General features: G+C 36.2%; 1 protein-coding gene across 4 annotated transcripts in view; it reads left to right on the top strand.

Moving 5' to 3' along the window:
- Positions 1-13,875, top strand: part of ACSS3 (acyl-CoA synthetase short chain family member 3) — a 212,445-nt gene that overhangs the window by 190,203 nt on the left and 8,367 nt on the right. For all 4 annotated transcript variants that reach the window (XR_003548467.1, XM_027769723.1, XM_006142870.3 and 1 more), the window contains one exon: positions 1,458-1,580. Coding sequence is in view for 3 of the 4 variants with exons in the window: in XM_027769723.1 (XP_027625524.1) it covers positions 1,458-1,580 (123 nt within the window). In the remaining variant the exon portion in view is untranslated. The remainder of the gene's footprint in view (positions 1-1,457; positions 1,581-13,875) is intronic.

Consider the following 13,875-nt stretch of genomic DNA (forward strand, 5'->3'; position numbering starts at 1 on the left):
AAAGTAAGGCTAGATCCTCATTATGTACTAGATTAGAAGGAATAAATTATCAGAATTTCATTTTTAAAAAGTCCAAGTATTTTGCATTCCATCTTTATTATTTGTGAGTGAATGACAGATAACCTAATCAACTAGACAAATGACAAGAAACAAAATAGCTTTCTTTAGAAAGAGATCTCCAAGTTGAATGACCTCAATAGCCAAGATTAAGCATGTCCCCAATAGAATGTGGCAGGGAAGATTTGTCAGTATAGTTGACTCCTGTCAGCCCAATCTATCTACCTGATGGGGTGCAGGTAAATCATCAGAGTACTGATATGATTAATTATAACCTCTCAGTGGCAAAGACTATATGTACCTGCTTTCAAGATGATTGCTTTTAACTGTTAATGCTCCCTCAAAGTTTCAGTTTTGGCTTAATCTACATGGAGTGACTCTATACTATGCCTTACTGCTTGACCTCAAACTGTTTGTCTGAAGGCTTTAATAATGGCATGGAAAGGTTGAGAAACTTACCCAGAGTCCACATAGCTTAAAAGCAATGGAACTGACATTTGAACTGAATAGTCTGACTCTAGAGTTCACGCTCTTACCCATGACACTAGGGTGTATCTGTGACAGTCATAACGGTAGTAACTGTAGGACAAGCTCTCAATTACTGAGGACTTATGATGTGACAGGATCATTCCCTTTCCCTCACTTCCACAATTTTGTGTATGCTTCTGAAGTCCTACAAAGCAGTCTGTTACTCCACATAACAGTCAAGCATTTAACTTATGGATTTTCCAAAAGCTTAAGAAACACAAACAGTGGCTTGGAAAGATTTGTACTAAAGCCCGAGCTCATGAACGTAGGCACCAAAATAACTCAGAAGAATCAGGGAAAATAATATTTCATTCTCTCTACTATTCTTCTCGATTTTTCATTCTGTTGTGATTTCTAGACCAGCAAAGATGTGCTACTTTGGTTCGATGAAAAATTAAATTTCATACTTACTATTAAACTTCACTGAAGCTTGAATCTAATTCCTAATCCATGTTAATAAACTAGTGCTCTATTTTATAATTATTCATAGGGAGCTTTAAAGTTTTAAAAATTAATACAATTAAAGAAGAAATCTATCAAAGAATTATTTTACAATACCAAAGCATATTAGAAATATCAGGCTCTAACTTCTCATTAAAAACAGAAATTGGGTTCATAAACTTTACAACTCTAAGTTCAAACACTTTAATGTATATAAGAACACTTTTAACTTATTCTTGACTATTATAGGAGTAAAGACATTCCAGTAAGCTTTCAAAATAAAAAAGAATTTAATTCCAGATTCTAGTTACTTGAAAAAGTCAAATGCATGCAGTACATCCACTCTTATCACATCTTACATCTTACCGAACTTTAAAATCATTGTATTACTTAATAGTACATGCTAATGACATGTTATTTTTTGTTTTCAGGGATACTATGACACAATGGATGCTGGTTATATGGATGAAGAAGGCTACTTGTATGTAATGTCTCGAGTTGATGATGTGATAAATGTTGCAGGTCACAGAATTTCTGCAGGTGCCATTGAAGAGGTACTGATGAATGTTGGTATTCTAATTTAAGTAGTGTTTAGTTTATAAACAGAGCTAAGCTGAAAACAATAGATATTAAGTCATCCCACCTGGAAAATTACAGTACTTGTAGCAGAGGCTAAGTTGTTCTTGTATCTCTCTCATTTCACTTCTCTTGTGAAGATTTTCATATTTCCCACCATCCTCTCATTCTTGTCCCACTGGTAGTGAGAAGTTTTGTTTATTTTAAAAATATTTTTTGCCATAGGGTGTGTCACTCATCCGAGAGAGACAGAAAGCAGAGGAAGATTAGAAATCATTCCCCATGGGGGATGGTCATGTCACAGTCCCTTCTCCATTCTCCTCTTGGGGTTTTGGGCATGCACTCACCCAGGCCAGCATGTTTTTACAAGCCAGCAGGTCCGAACTCGACTGTGGAGTTAGCCATGTGGAATCCAATGCCTTCACCATGCTACTTGCTGGACCCAGTATTGAGCAATTTTAAACACTTACGTGTATTACATTTTTCTGGCTATTCGCTAGCCTCTAGTTCACTGATTTACTCCTGCTTAATAACCAGGTATACATGTGGTCTTTAAGGGGTGTAGAATTTACACATTGCTTTTAGCTCATAATTTCTAAGAATTTTCTTCCAATTTAAGTTACACAATGTCCCCGAAAGAGGTTTTAGTAATGTTTGAAATTATTAAAATTTACAGAGTAAAATGTAAATTATTGTCGTAAGATATCATGAGTTTTTATACTTACGTAAATTTTTGTAACCATAATCACAAATAGGGACGCAGAACAATTTCAACACTGCCAAAGAATTCCCTCATTCTGTTTCCTTTGTATTCTTTTTTTTTTTTGGAGAGGTTTTTGCTATGGGGCATGTGCACTCGCCAGACAGACAGAGAGAGACAGAGAGACAGCAGGAAATCACCCCCCAAGGGGGATGGCCACGCCACAATCCCTTCTCCTCCATTCTCCTCTCGGGATCTTGGGCATGCACGCACATGCGCCCGGCCTGAGTTTAAGCCACCGGGTCCGGGATGCGAACCGCGGTCGACTACGTGGGAGTTCAGCAACATAGCCATTACGCTAACTGCTGGCCCCTGTTTCCTTTGTATTCTGACCCTGGTAACTCATGATTTTTTTTGTTGTTGTTCTTGTTTTTGCCTTTTCTAAAATCTCATATACATGGAATAATTAAGTTTGTAACCTTTTAAGACTGGGTTATTTTATGTAGAAAAATATTCTTAAGATCAGCACAAAAGGTTGCATATAGCAATAATATGTCATTTTAGATTGCTGTACAATATTCCATTATAGGGATATATTAACAGTGTTTATTTCTTCATCCTTTAAGAGACACATATGCTATTTTCAGTTTGGGGGAATTATAAATAATACTATTAAATATAGTCAAGTACAGGTTTTTGTGTAAAAATTGCTTTCATTTCTCCAGGATGAATATGGGTTTGCTGGGTTATGTGGATTGAAATACTTGACTTTATAATATATATGATATATTTAATATATAACTGTAATATTGACTTTCATATACTGATGTATAATCTACGATCTTATTAAACTCATTTATTATAAGATATTTTAAGGTAGATTTCTTGAGATTTCCTGTGTATACAACCATGCTGTCTATTAATAGGGATAATAGTTACTGTCTTGTTAGTGTTGGTGTAAAAGCATTCAGGACCTTACAACTCATGATATCAACTATAGGCATTTCTGTAATTACCATTGATCAAACTGATATAATTTTATTTTGGTCCCAATTTGCTGAGACTTTTTTTTTTTTTTTTGAGAGAGAGATATTTGCTATAGGGCACATGCACTCTCCAGAGAGACAGAGACAGAAAGCAAGAAATAACTCCCCAGAAGGTATGTCCATGCCACAGTCCCTTTTCCTCCATTCTTCTTTCAGGATTTTGGGCATGATGCACAAATTCACAATGGTGTAAGTTTCAAGGCACCAGGTCTGGGACTTGAACCACAGTCAAACATATGGGAGTCCAGCAATGTAACTACTATGCCATCTGCTGGTCCCAAGGCTTAAAAAAAAAAATAAGTATGAATGCTGAATTATGTCTTTTTTTTATCTGTTTTATTTTGTTTGTATCTCTCTTCTCTTTGCTTTTCAGTTTTGAGGTTTCTATTGAGGAACCCTCAGTCTCCAAGAGTCTTTCCTCAGCCATATCCATTCTGCTAATGAGCCTATCGAAGGCAGTCTTCATTTCTGTTAGTGGTTTTTATGTCTTGCATTTCATTTTGATTCTTTCTTAAAATTTCTATCACTCTGTCTAGATTTTATTACTTGCATGTTGCCTCCTTTCCCCATTTGAACCCTTAGCAAATTAATCATAGTTCTTTTTAAAAATTCCTTGTCTGATCATTTCTTTTTTTTTTTTAAGAGGTTTTTGCTATTGGGCATGTGCGCTCGCCAGACAGACAGAGAGAGACAGAGAGATAGAAAGCGAGAAATCACCCCCCGGGGGGATGGCCACACCGCAATCCCTTCTCCTCCATTCTCCTCTCGGGATCTTGGGCACGCACGCACACGCGCCTGGCGTGAGTTTAAGCCACTGGGTCCGGGACTCGAACCACTGTCGACTATGTGGGAGTCCAGCGACATAGCCATTACGCTAACTGCTGGTCCCCTTGTCTGATAATTTCAACATTCTTCCCATATCAGACTCTGGCTCTGATGCTCGTTCAGTCTCTTCAAATTGTGTGTGTTGTCTGGTAGCATGCTCTGTAATATTTTGTTGAAATATAGACATGACGTACTAGCCAGAAAGTACTGCAGTAAGTAGGCCTTGGGTAAGGTGGTGGTGACGAGTGGGAGGGAAGCGTTGTATTACAATAGATCTCTGATTAGGTCTCAGATGTTGGATGCGTCTTTGTCCCTAGACTGTGAACCACACCAGTACTTCTAGATTTTTTCTTCCATCACATGGGATAGGATGGCTGGGGTGGGAGGCTGGAATTGAGTATTTCCTTTTTTCATGTCAGTTAAGCTTTGATAAAACCCCAGGAGGTTAGGCTCTGCTATAAAACAGTTGTGCTTTTCATGTTTGTTTGTTTGTTTCTTAGGGTGGGTTTTGGTAAAAACAGGATGTTGTAGAGTATTTCAAAATAGTTTCTCTTCTTCTCTTATGTCTGAAGTATAAGGGGATATTTCTACAATACCCATTATGAGAACAAGTTGGGCTTCTGGAGGTAAACCATGAAAGTGTGGCATCCCCCCAGTGACTGGGTTTCCCTAAAGTTTTTAACCCTGAGACTCATACTTGTCTGTATTATCCTTCAGGTATTCATCAATTAAAGTTCAGATTTTCCTACCCTGAAACTGGTTCCTGAGGGGGATTCTCCCCCAATAAGTTGTGATTATCTTTATTCGTGTGTCTGTTCAGTTTGCCTATGACCACAGTGACAGCTCTAAGAAGCTAATTGTTTTTCAGTTTGTTCCACTTTTTAGTTGTTGTTAAGATGGAGTGGTGGTTTCTAAGTTCTTACATGCAGGTCTAAAACCTGAAGCCTCTCTTCACCCCGTGGTTCCCAAGACTCCCCATTATTGGTCTTCTGGGTCTAAAGTCAGAGCTTCTCTTATGGTTATCAGAGTTCATTCTTGCAGTATCAGTGAATGCAGTATCCCTAGGGAGAGGCAGAGGAAGAGAGTCTGTCTCTGCTGGTACTTTCCTGGCAAAAGACAAGGTAGGTCATCAGAAAACCACTGTCAGGAACATCATGTCTGCTAGTGCGGAGAGCAAATGCCACTAACTCTTTCTGCGTTCATTTGCTGTGGGTGGAAGAGTTCCCGGAGCGTCATCTCAGAGGGTCTGCTGCACAGCTTCTTTGCTGGTATTTATTGGTATAAGGTGTGCAGAGTCAACAAGTTTGCTACAGCTCTGTAGGGAGAGTAAGGGGCACTGTTTCTGTGTTGTCTTTCATCTGGAATAAAGAGAACAAAATCTGTTTCTCAGCTTTCCTGCTCCTCTTTCTGACTCAGGCTAGACACAGCAAGCCTTTACTGGGGCTTTTATTTCTATACTTATTGGCAGTTTCACATTTTGGACTGCTCTAGGCCCCAATCAGAATATATAGATGATCAAATAAATGAACAAAAAACTGAAAAAAGCAAAATACAAAAATTCACAAAGAGGAATCAGAAACCTCATTTTCAGGGTGTTTCTTAAGTTCTACTAGCTCTGATAGAATCTGAAATGACATACTTTAGCCTTGAGTTTTTAATTATAATTAGTAGAAGAGATAAAATGGGATGTATGCATCATTCCATCTTTCCTGGAAGCAAATTCCAGAGCAGTTTCAAAACTGAATGGAGCCCATGTTAATTCCAATAAAAAAACATATTTAAAGTGGAACGATTAACAATCCAGTGATAACAATTCAGTGGGGTCAAAGTGTACAGGCTCTTGGGCTTATTTTTCTCCCCTACCCCATATTAAAAGCTCACCTTCTTCATATCTGAAGGTACATATCTTCAGCCCAAGCCTAACAGCTTATGCTTCATGTCATATAGGATGTGTGTGAGAGAGAGAGACAGCCAATGTGATATTCCTTGAGTAAAGGGAAAAAAATGTCATAAAATATTTTGGAGCATGTGATCTTTGTGTGCTATTACAATATTATCTTGTTTTTTAATGAATCACTTTTATGGTAACCTGAAATTGAAATTTATGCTTCATGTGTTTTGGTATATTGGCAAAAGGTGGTTCTGGTTGTATAAACTTTTAATTTCTTACTTCTAGGAGATTACCTCCAATATTCAACTACATTTCTGGCAGCTTCAGTTAATCAAAATATGATTACATTGGCACAGCTTTATTATCAGTCAAAACCCTTAATTTGCTATTTTATTTTTAGAATGAAAAGAGAAGTGTCGATCTATTCAAATGTATATTGTACTTTATACATGCTTCTACTGATGTCCTTGTCACTGTGTGTAACAGCAGAGTAAGACAGGCAGAGGTAGGCAATTAAAATGGTAAAAAAAAAAAAAAAAAAAAGAAAGAAAGAAAGAAAAGAGAGTGGTGCTATCAGAATTATTGGTATCTAAGAGAAATTTTGTCCCTGGGTTTTAGAGTATTTACAGCATGTAAGAGAGCACTTCTCAGGCCTAACTTTTTACACTTCTGTTATATGAATTAAATAATTAACTCTGTTTTGAATATTTATAAGTAAATCATATCAGGTTTGGCTTCTCTGTATTTTTAATCACATAGAAAGTTGTGGACTAGCTTATTGGCTTTTTCCCTGCTCCTAGAAAAATTGCCCAGCAAATTGATACTAATTTGTGAATATAATGTTTATTCTGTTGACCTAACCATCTCTTATCAGTCATTTTAGTGCTTTTCCAGAGTTCTTAATGGTGAAGGCTAGATTCCATTTTAACATTTTGAAATAGAACTTTACTTCGTATTTCTTTTTCTTTTTCTCTTTTTTTCTTTTCTTTTTTTTTTCCCTCCTATGGTGTGTGCTCCCACTAGAGAGAAAGGCAGTGAGAAGGAAAGTAATAAATCACTCCCCAGGAGGAGATGGCCGTGCTGCACTCCCTTTCCCTCCATTCTCCTCGTAAGATTTTGGGCACATATGCATACACACCTGCTATGGTTTCCAAGCCACCTGGTGCAGGCCTCAAAATACGTTGGTCATGTGCAAGTCCCGTGCCTTAACCAGTATGCTACCTGCTGGCTCCAGAATTTGGGGTTACTAATCCATAAAGTTTAATTTGTAGGGACCAGGTGGTGGCACATTGCTAATGGAATTATACTCACATGAGAAAGGTCTGAGGTTTTTATGCCAGGACCTCTGTGAATATGCCAGGTACATGTGCTCTTGTGACTCAGGCCAGTTGATATGGGGGTGGACCCTGGCATGATCACCCTTTTTTGGTGCTTCTTTATCAGTCTGTTTTTCACTCTGTGTGTGCGTTTCTCATGGAAGAAATAAATAACTTAAAAGAAATAGCCTCCCAAAAAGAAAATAGCTCAGGTCCAGATGGCCTCACTGATGAATTCTACAAATCTTGTAAAGAAGAATTAATACCAATTCTCCTCAAACTATTTGAAAATATCCAAATAGCGGGAACCTTCCCAAACTCATTTTACAAATCCACTATCACTTTGATACTAAAAGCAGACATGAAAACAAGAACAAAAGAAAACTATAGACCAATTTCTCTGATGTATACTCATGCAAAAATCTTCCATAAAGTACTAAATCCAACAACACATTTAAAAGATTATATACCATGACCAGATACAATTTATCCCAGAATGTAAGAATGGTTCAACATATCTAAACAACAAATGTAGTACTTCAGATTAAAGAAAGACAAAAATTATATGATCATATCAATTGACACAGAATAAGCTCTTGATATAATATCCCTTCAAGATTAAGACTCTCAACAAAATAGGCATAAATGGCACATTTCTTAACACAATAAAGGCCATATATATGACCATTCAACACTAACATAAAACTGAATGGAGAAAAGTTGAAAACTTTTCCACTTAAAATTGGAATAAGATAGGTACATTCACTTTATCCTCTTCTATTCAACATAGTCTTAGCTAATGCAGTCAAATAAGGGGATGAAATAAAAGACATTCAAAATTGGAAAGGATCAAGTTAAATTGTCTCTTTTTGAGTATGACATGAATACAGAGAAAAACCTAAGAAATCCACCAAAAAATGCTTAAATATTATCAACAAGTTTAGTTAAGTCTCAGGGTAGAAAATCAACATAAAAAATTTGCAGCATTTTTGTACACTAAGAATGAATAAACTGAGACAGAAATGAAAAAAAGCAACTCTAGTTACAGTAGCCACAAAAATAAAATAAAATACTTTGGAATAAATCTGAGGAAGTTAAAGATTTCTATGAAGAAAATTATGAAACACTGAACAAAGAAATTGAAAAAAGAAATATAAAACTATCTCTTGCTCATGAATTGAATCAACCTAGATAAAATGTCAATACTAAGTGGTCAACAAATTCAGTGCAATTACTGTTGAATATTAGTGATATTCTTCATGGAAATAAAATCATAACTTATTTTCTGGAATCACAAAAGACCCTGTATCACCAAAGCAATATGGTACAAAAAGAATACAGTTAAAGGCATCTCACTACCTCAGTTCAATATATATTACAAAGCAATAAAAACCATAATAATATAATATTGGCACAAAAAGAGACACACAGACCAATGGACAGAGTAAAAAATCCAGAAATAAACCCAACAATATATAGCCAACTGTCTTTTGACAGAGGTTACAAAAAAATGGAGAAAAGAAAGCCTTTTCAAGAAATACTTCTGAGAAGATTGAATATACACTTGCTAAAAAGTGAAACTAGATCATCTCTCCATTTACACACATTAGCTCAAAGTGGATTAAAGTCTAAAATATAAAGCAAAAACCATAAAACTACTGGAGAAAGACACCAGAGAGAAAGTTCAAGATATTGGGTTCAACAAAACTTTCTTAAAGACCTCTAAAGCACAGATAACCACAACAAAAATAGACAAGTTGGAGTGTATCGAGCTCAAAAGCCTCTGCACAGCACAAAAAACAATAGACAACCCACTGAATAGGAGAAAATACTTACAAACTATACTTTAAATAAGGATTGATAACCAGAATATTAAAGGAACTCAAACAGTTCATCTACCAAAATACTGATCCAATCCAAAAATGAGCAATTGAACTGAGCAGATAACTCCCAAAGGAAGGCAAGAATGGCTTTAAAAAGGACAAACAGGTGGCATGGAGATTAAGGTGCTGGATCCCACATGGCTGAATGCAAGTTTTGAGTCCTAAACCCAAGAGCTTGGAAATTATACTGGGCACATATGTGCACATACCCAAAATCCTGAGAGGAGATTAGAGGAGAAGAGATTGTGATGTAGCCATCCTCCCAGGGCTGATTTATCATGTTACTCTCTCTCAAGTTCACATATCCTCTAACAAAACCAAAACAAAACAAAGGCTAAAAACATAAAAAATGTTCAATATTTCTTGTAAAGGAATTGTGAATCAAAACTACAATGAGGTATTACCTACCCCTAGTCAAAATGGCTATAGTCAAAACAAACAAACAAACAAACAAGAAAACAGTAACAAGCGCTAGAGTGGTTGTAGCAAAAAGGGAACCCTCTTACACTGCTGGTAAAAATGTACATTAGTTCAGCCACTGTGGAAGACAGTATGGTGTTTCCTCAGAAATCTGAAAATAAAACTGCCATATAAACCAGTTTTTCTACTTTTGGATATTTACCCAGAGGACAGAAAATAACTCAGTTGGAAAGATATTTGCATGTCCATGTTTATTGCAACATTATTTGCAATAGCTAGGACATGAAACCAATCTTGGTGCTCAAAGACCTGTGAATGGATTAAGAAAATGTGGCACACATCTACACACTGGAATACCACTCAGGCATTAAGAACAACATAATCCTGTTCATCCATTGATATGAAATGGATGAACATAGAAGATATAATACTAAGGGAGTAACCAGGCTATAAAAAACAAATATCGTATATCCCCATCTAGCTACAAAATATCTCCACTCTGGTGGAAACTGAAGTACTCGATTACATAGAAGTAATGATAGATACTAAAAGCACTGAAGGGCAGGAAACCAGGGCTATTTTGGAAATGAGCAACAAGAATGCATGTAAACCAGTGGAATAGGTTGTGAAACTGTATACCACAGTTGGGTCACAATGTAACTGACAGTTCAATATATAGTCTCCCCTCCACAACCCCCCCAAAAAAACCCTAGTAGAACTCTTATCAAATGTGTACAACATTATGTAATTTTAAATGTTGAAGATAATGGATACATTTATTATATATTCTTGATTTGATTATTATACAATATATGTATACTTTGAAGAGTCATACTATATCCCACAAAGATGTATAATGAATGTACATAAACCTAAAATCATAATTCCAAAACCAAAAAAGTTTCATTTGTAGAAAAGGCAAATAGACTGAATGTTTATGTGTATAGTGAAAATACCAATTCTTTTCCACCTTCTCTAAGTAAAAAAAAAAATTTGCAAATGAAATACCTTATATGTATAAGACTAAGGCAAGCAGATAGCCTTATATTACGACATCAAAAATATTTCAGTAATCTCTATGTCCTTCTCTGTTCTTATTATAAGAAAATGGAGTTCTAGAAAAGCTTTTATAAATTTAAGAGGATATTATCTTTGCAGATCTCTCTAAACTGGTGATGACCTCTGTAACTATCAAGGAATAAACTCCATTTGAAACAGTTGATTAATATTTGAAAATCTGCCATCTAACTAGATCTTTAGAAACTATGGTGGAAGTTCAAGGAGTTCTTAAGAAAATTGGGTTCGAAATCTGCTAGTTCAGGATATATTCGCTAAAATCAGGAGCAATGTGATCCTTTGTAGTCTTGGAGTATTTGCAATATGCAACAGGAAACTTTTCTAGTCTTAACTCTTTAACAGCTTCCTTTATATGAACTAAATGTTTAACTCTATTGAGTATTTATATTTTATGAAGAAATTAATTCTTATCAAGTTTGCCTTCTATATGTGGGATCTGTTAGATTCTTTTACTGCTGTTGGCAGGGATTTTCATGCAGAAACATCACAAGGAAACCAGTTAGGCTCCCTGCTTCATTCTTTGCTTGTAGCTTAGGTTTCAGTTTGTTAAATAACTTCACTAGTATCTTTAGAAACTTAAATGTGGTGTTAAAATACTATATTTAAAGCCTAGGACACAATTTGCCCTTTTGAAGATTGTGCTGACCAGTGTGTCACTGTTTTTCAAGTTAGCTATTTTGTTCGCTATTTTAGGAATGGTGTCTTCAAGACTGAACAAATTTCCATATAGTGACTATCTCCAACAAATATGCCTTGCAATTTCAATTCTATCCAGTATTAAATGACTACTGGGCTTGAATAGTTGCAAAATCATTGAATATTTTCCTTAGTACTGTTAAGAATATTAATGAAGATGTAGAATCTCTTTGACAGGTCCCTAGAGTACTCCAGTGTCAGAGGAAATAAAAAAGCAGCTCTCTCTACAGAGACAATCTCTCACCAGAGTGGCTTATTGCATCTTATGAGGATGCTTGATCTTAGTTAATCTTTCTAAAATTTAAATGCATAAATCACGATTGAGACACCTCTGTAATTTAACCCACTGAAGCCTTCAAACATTTTAAAAAATAATTATTTATTTATTTGTAATATTTTTAAAATTTTGTTATAGGGCACATGTGCTCACCAGAGAGAGAGATGGAGAGAGTGAGAGAGAGAGAAAGCAAACCACCAGATCCAGGACCATTTGGGAATCTAGTGCCTTAACCACCACACCACCTGCTGGCCCCAACCCTCAAACATTTTAAATTCATTAAAATCTATATGAAATTGTACCTAGAAACATCAAATAATAAGCATTGGGACCAGATGGAGGTGCAGCAGTAGCACAATGCTCTGTAATGCTGGGCTGACAGAGGAAGGCCCTGGGTTCACGCCTCAGGGTCTCCTTGTATTCTCCGCACACAGGTGTGCCCGCCATCTAGACTGGGTGAGGCCAGGAGGCTATCACAGCATGAAGATGCTGCTGGGGTAGTCTCTGTCTCTCTGACACATACCTTTCTTTCGTGGAAGAAAGAAAGAAAATTTTACAAAAGACAGGCATTTACAAGGCCTATTCCCCTAACATCTTAATACTCATTCTCAGTGAAATAATTACATTCTAAGTTGTATCACAGGAAATACTTAGGTGCCTATTAATCACAAATGCCTCATAGGTTTAAATGAATGGAATGCGTAAATGTGGCTTTTGATTTTTTTACCCATCATAGGATATTTGGTTGGCTTCTGCCCTTCAGATGTTATTAAAACATATTCTGATGCATTTCTTTTTGATTCGGCCATGGAAATCATCATTTGGCATACAAATGTTATTTGTGGGGCCAACATAGAAAGTTGCCTTTTTCCTTATAACATCTTGTTAATTGATATAATTAATATAATCTCATCCACTGTAATAAGGAGGCTCATGGAATTCTAGAAAATGATCTTATTTCTCAGAGATTGGCGAAGATTTATCTGCAGTTTAAAAAAATGGGACACCTTGATATTACATTATAGGAAATGGTATTATGTATTATTTATAATTTAAGAATATTCTGCCATTGCAAAACAACAATCAACATTTTCACTCCTACTTGAAAAAGTGCTAAGCATGAAATTGTGGTGGAATTAAAATAGCAAGGTGAAAGGATGGCAAACTAGAAGTTCTGATCAATTCAGTTAAAATTATGCTAATACTGATGCTGTGACAAAATACCTGGATGTATGTATATTTAGGGGTTTTCCTTTGTTTTTTCAGGCCTTTTTTCTAACAAATGCAAAGAAAATTTTTATGTAAAAAAAGTCTGATTTTTTATTTTTCAATTTCTTATTTACATTTAATTTTTTTTTCTTTTTTGTTGGAGAGGTTTTTGCTATAGGTCGTGTACGCTTGCCAGACAGACAGAGGCAGAGAGACAGAAAGCAAGAAATCACCCACAAGGGAGGATGGTCACGCCACAATCCCTTCTCCTCCATTCTCCTCTCGGGATCTTGGGCATGCACGCACATGTGCCCGGCGTGAGTTTAAGCCACTGGGTCGGGGATGCGAACCGCGGTTGACTATGTGGCAGTCCAGCGACATAGCCATTACGCTAACTGCTGGTCCCTACATTTAATTTTTCACCCTTGTGGTATACAATATGGTTTTGAAAACATGTATGCAGTATTTGCTAAGCAAATCAAAGATCTTACTTACCATATTCATCATTCAACAAAGAACATTACATTATATGGCAAAATGATTTTATTTTTCTTTATGTTCCTTATAAATTTTTGGCCATAAGTTGTCATTCTTCATAACTTTTTTTCAGTTTATAGTAACATATTTTATTTTTCTGAGTAACTTATTTATTGCAATTCTCTGTCATTTTATTTGCCAGAAGGTACATGTGCTTGCCATAGAGAGACAGAGAAACACCGAGAGGAGAAAGCACTCCCCAGTGGAACAGAGACACACCACAATCTCTCCTCCTCCATTAGTTCATCACATAAGGGACTTGGAGCACACATGTTTTCAAAGTGTTTTTCAAGCCACTTGACCTGAGATTTGAACCACAATCAGCCATGTGGGATTTAGCTCCCTTTAACTACTAGGGTACAGGGCTAGCCTACTTTAAATTTTTTTTTAATTGTG

The sequence above is a fragment of the Tupaia chinensis genome, unplaced genomic scaffold (genome assembly GCF_000334495.1).
Source record: "Tupaia chinensis unplaced genomic scaffold, TupChi_1.0 Scaffold000085_1, whole genome shotgun sequence".
NCBI classification, from domain to species: domain Eukaryota; kingdom Metazoa; phylum Chordata; class Mammalia; order Scandentia; family Tupaiidae; genus Tupaia; species Tupaia belangeri.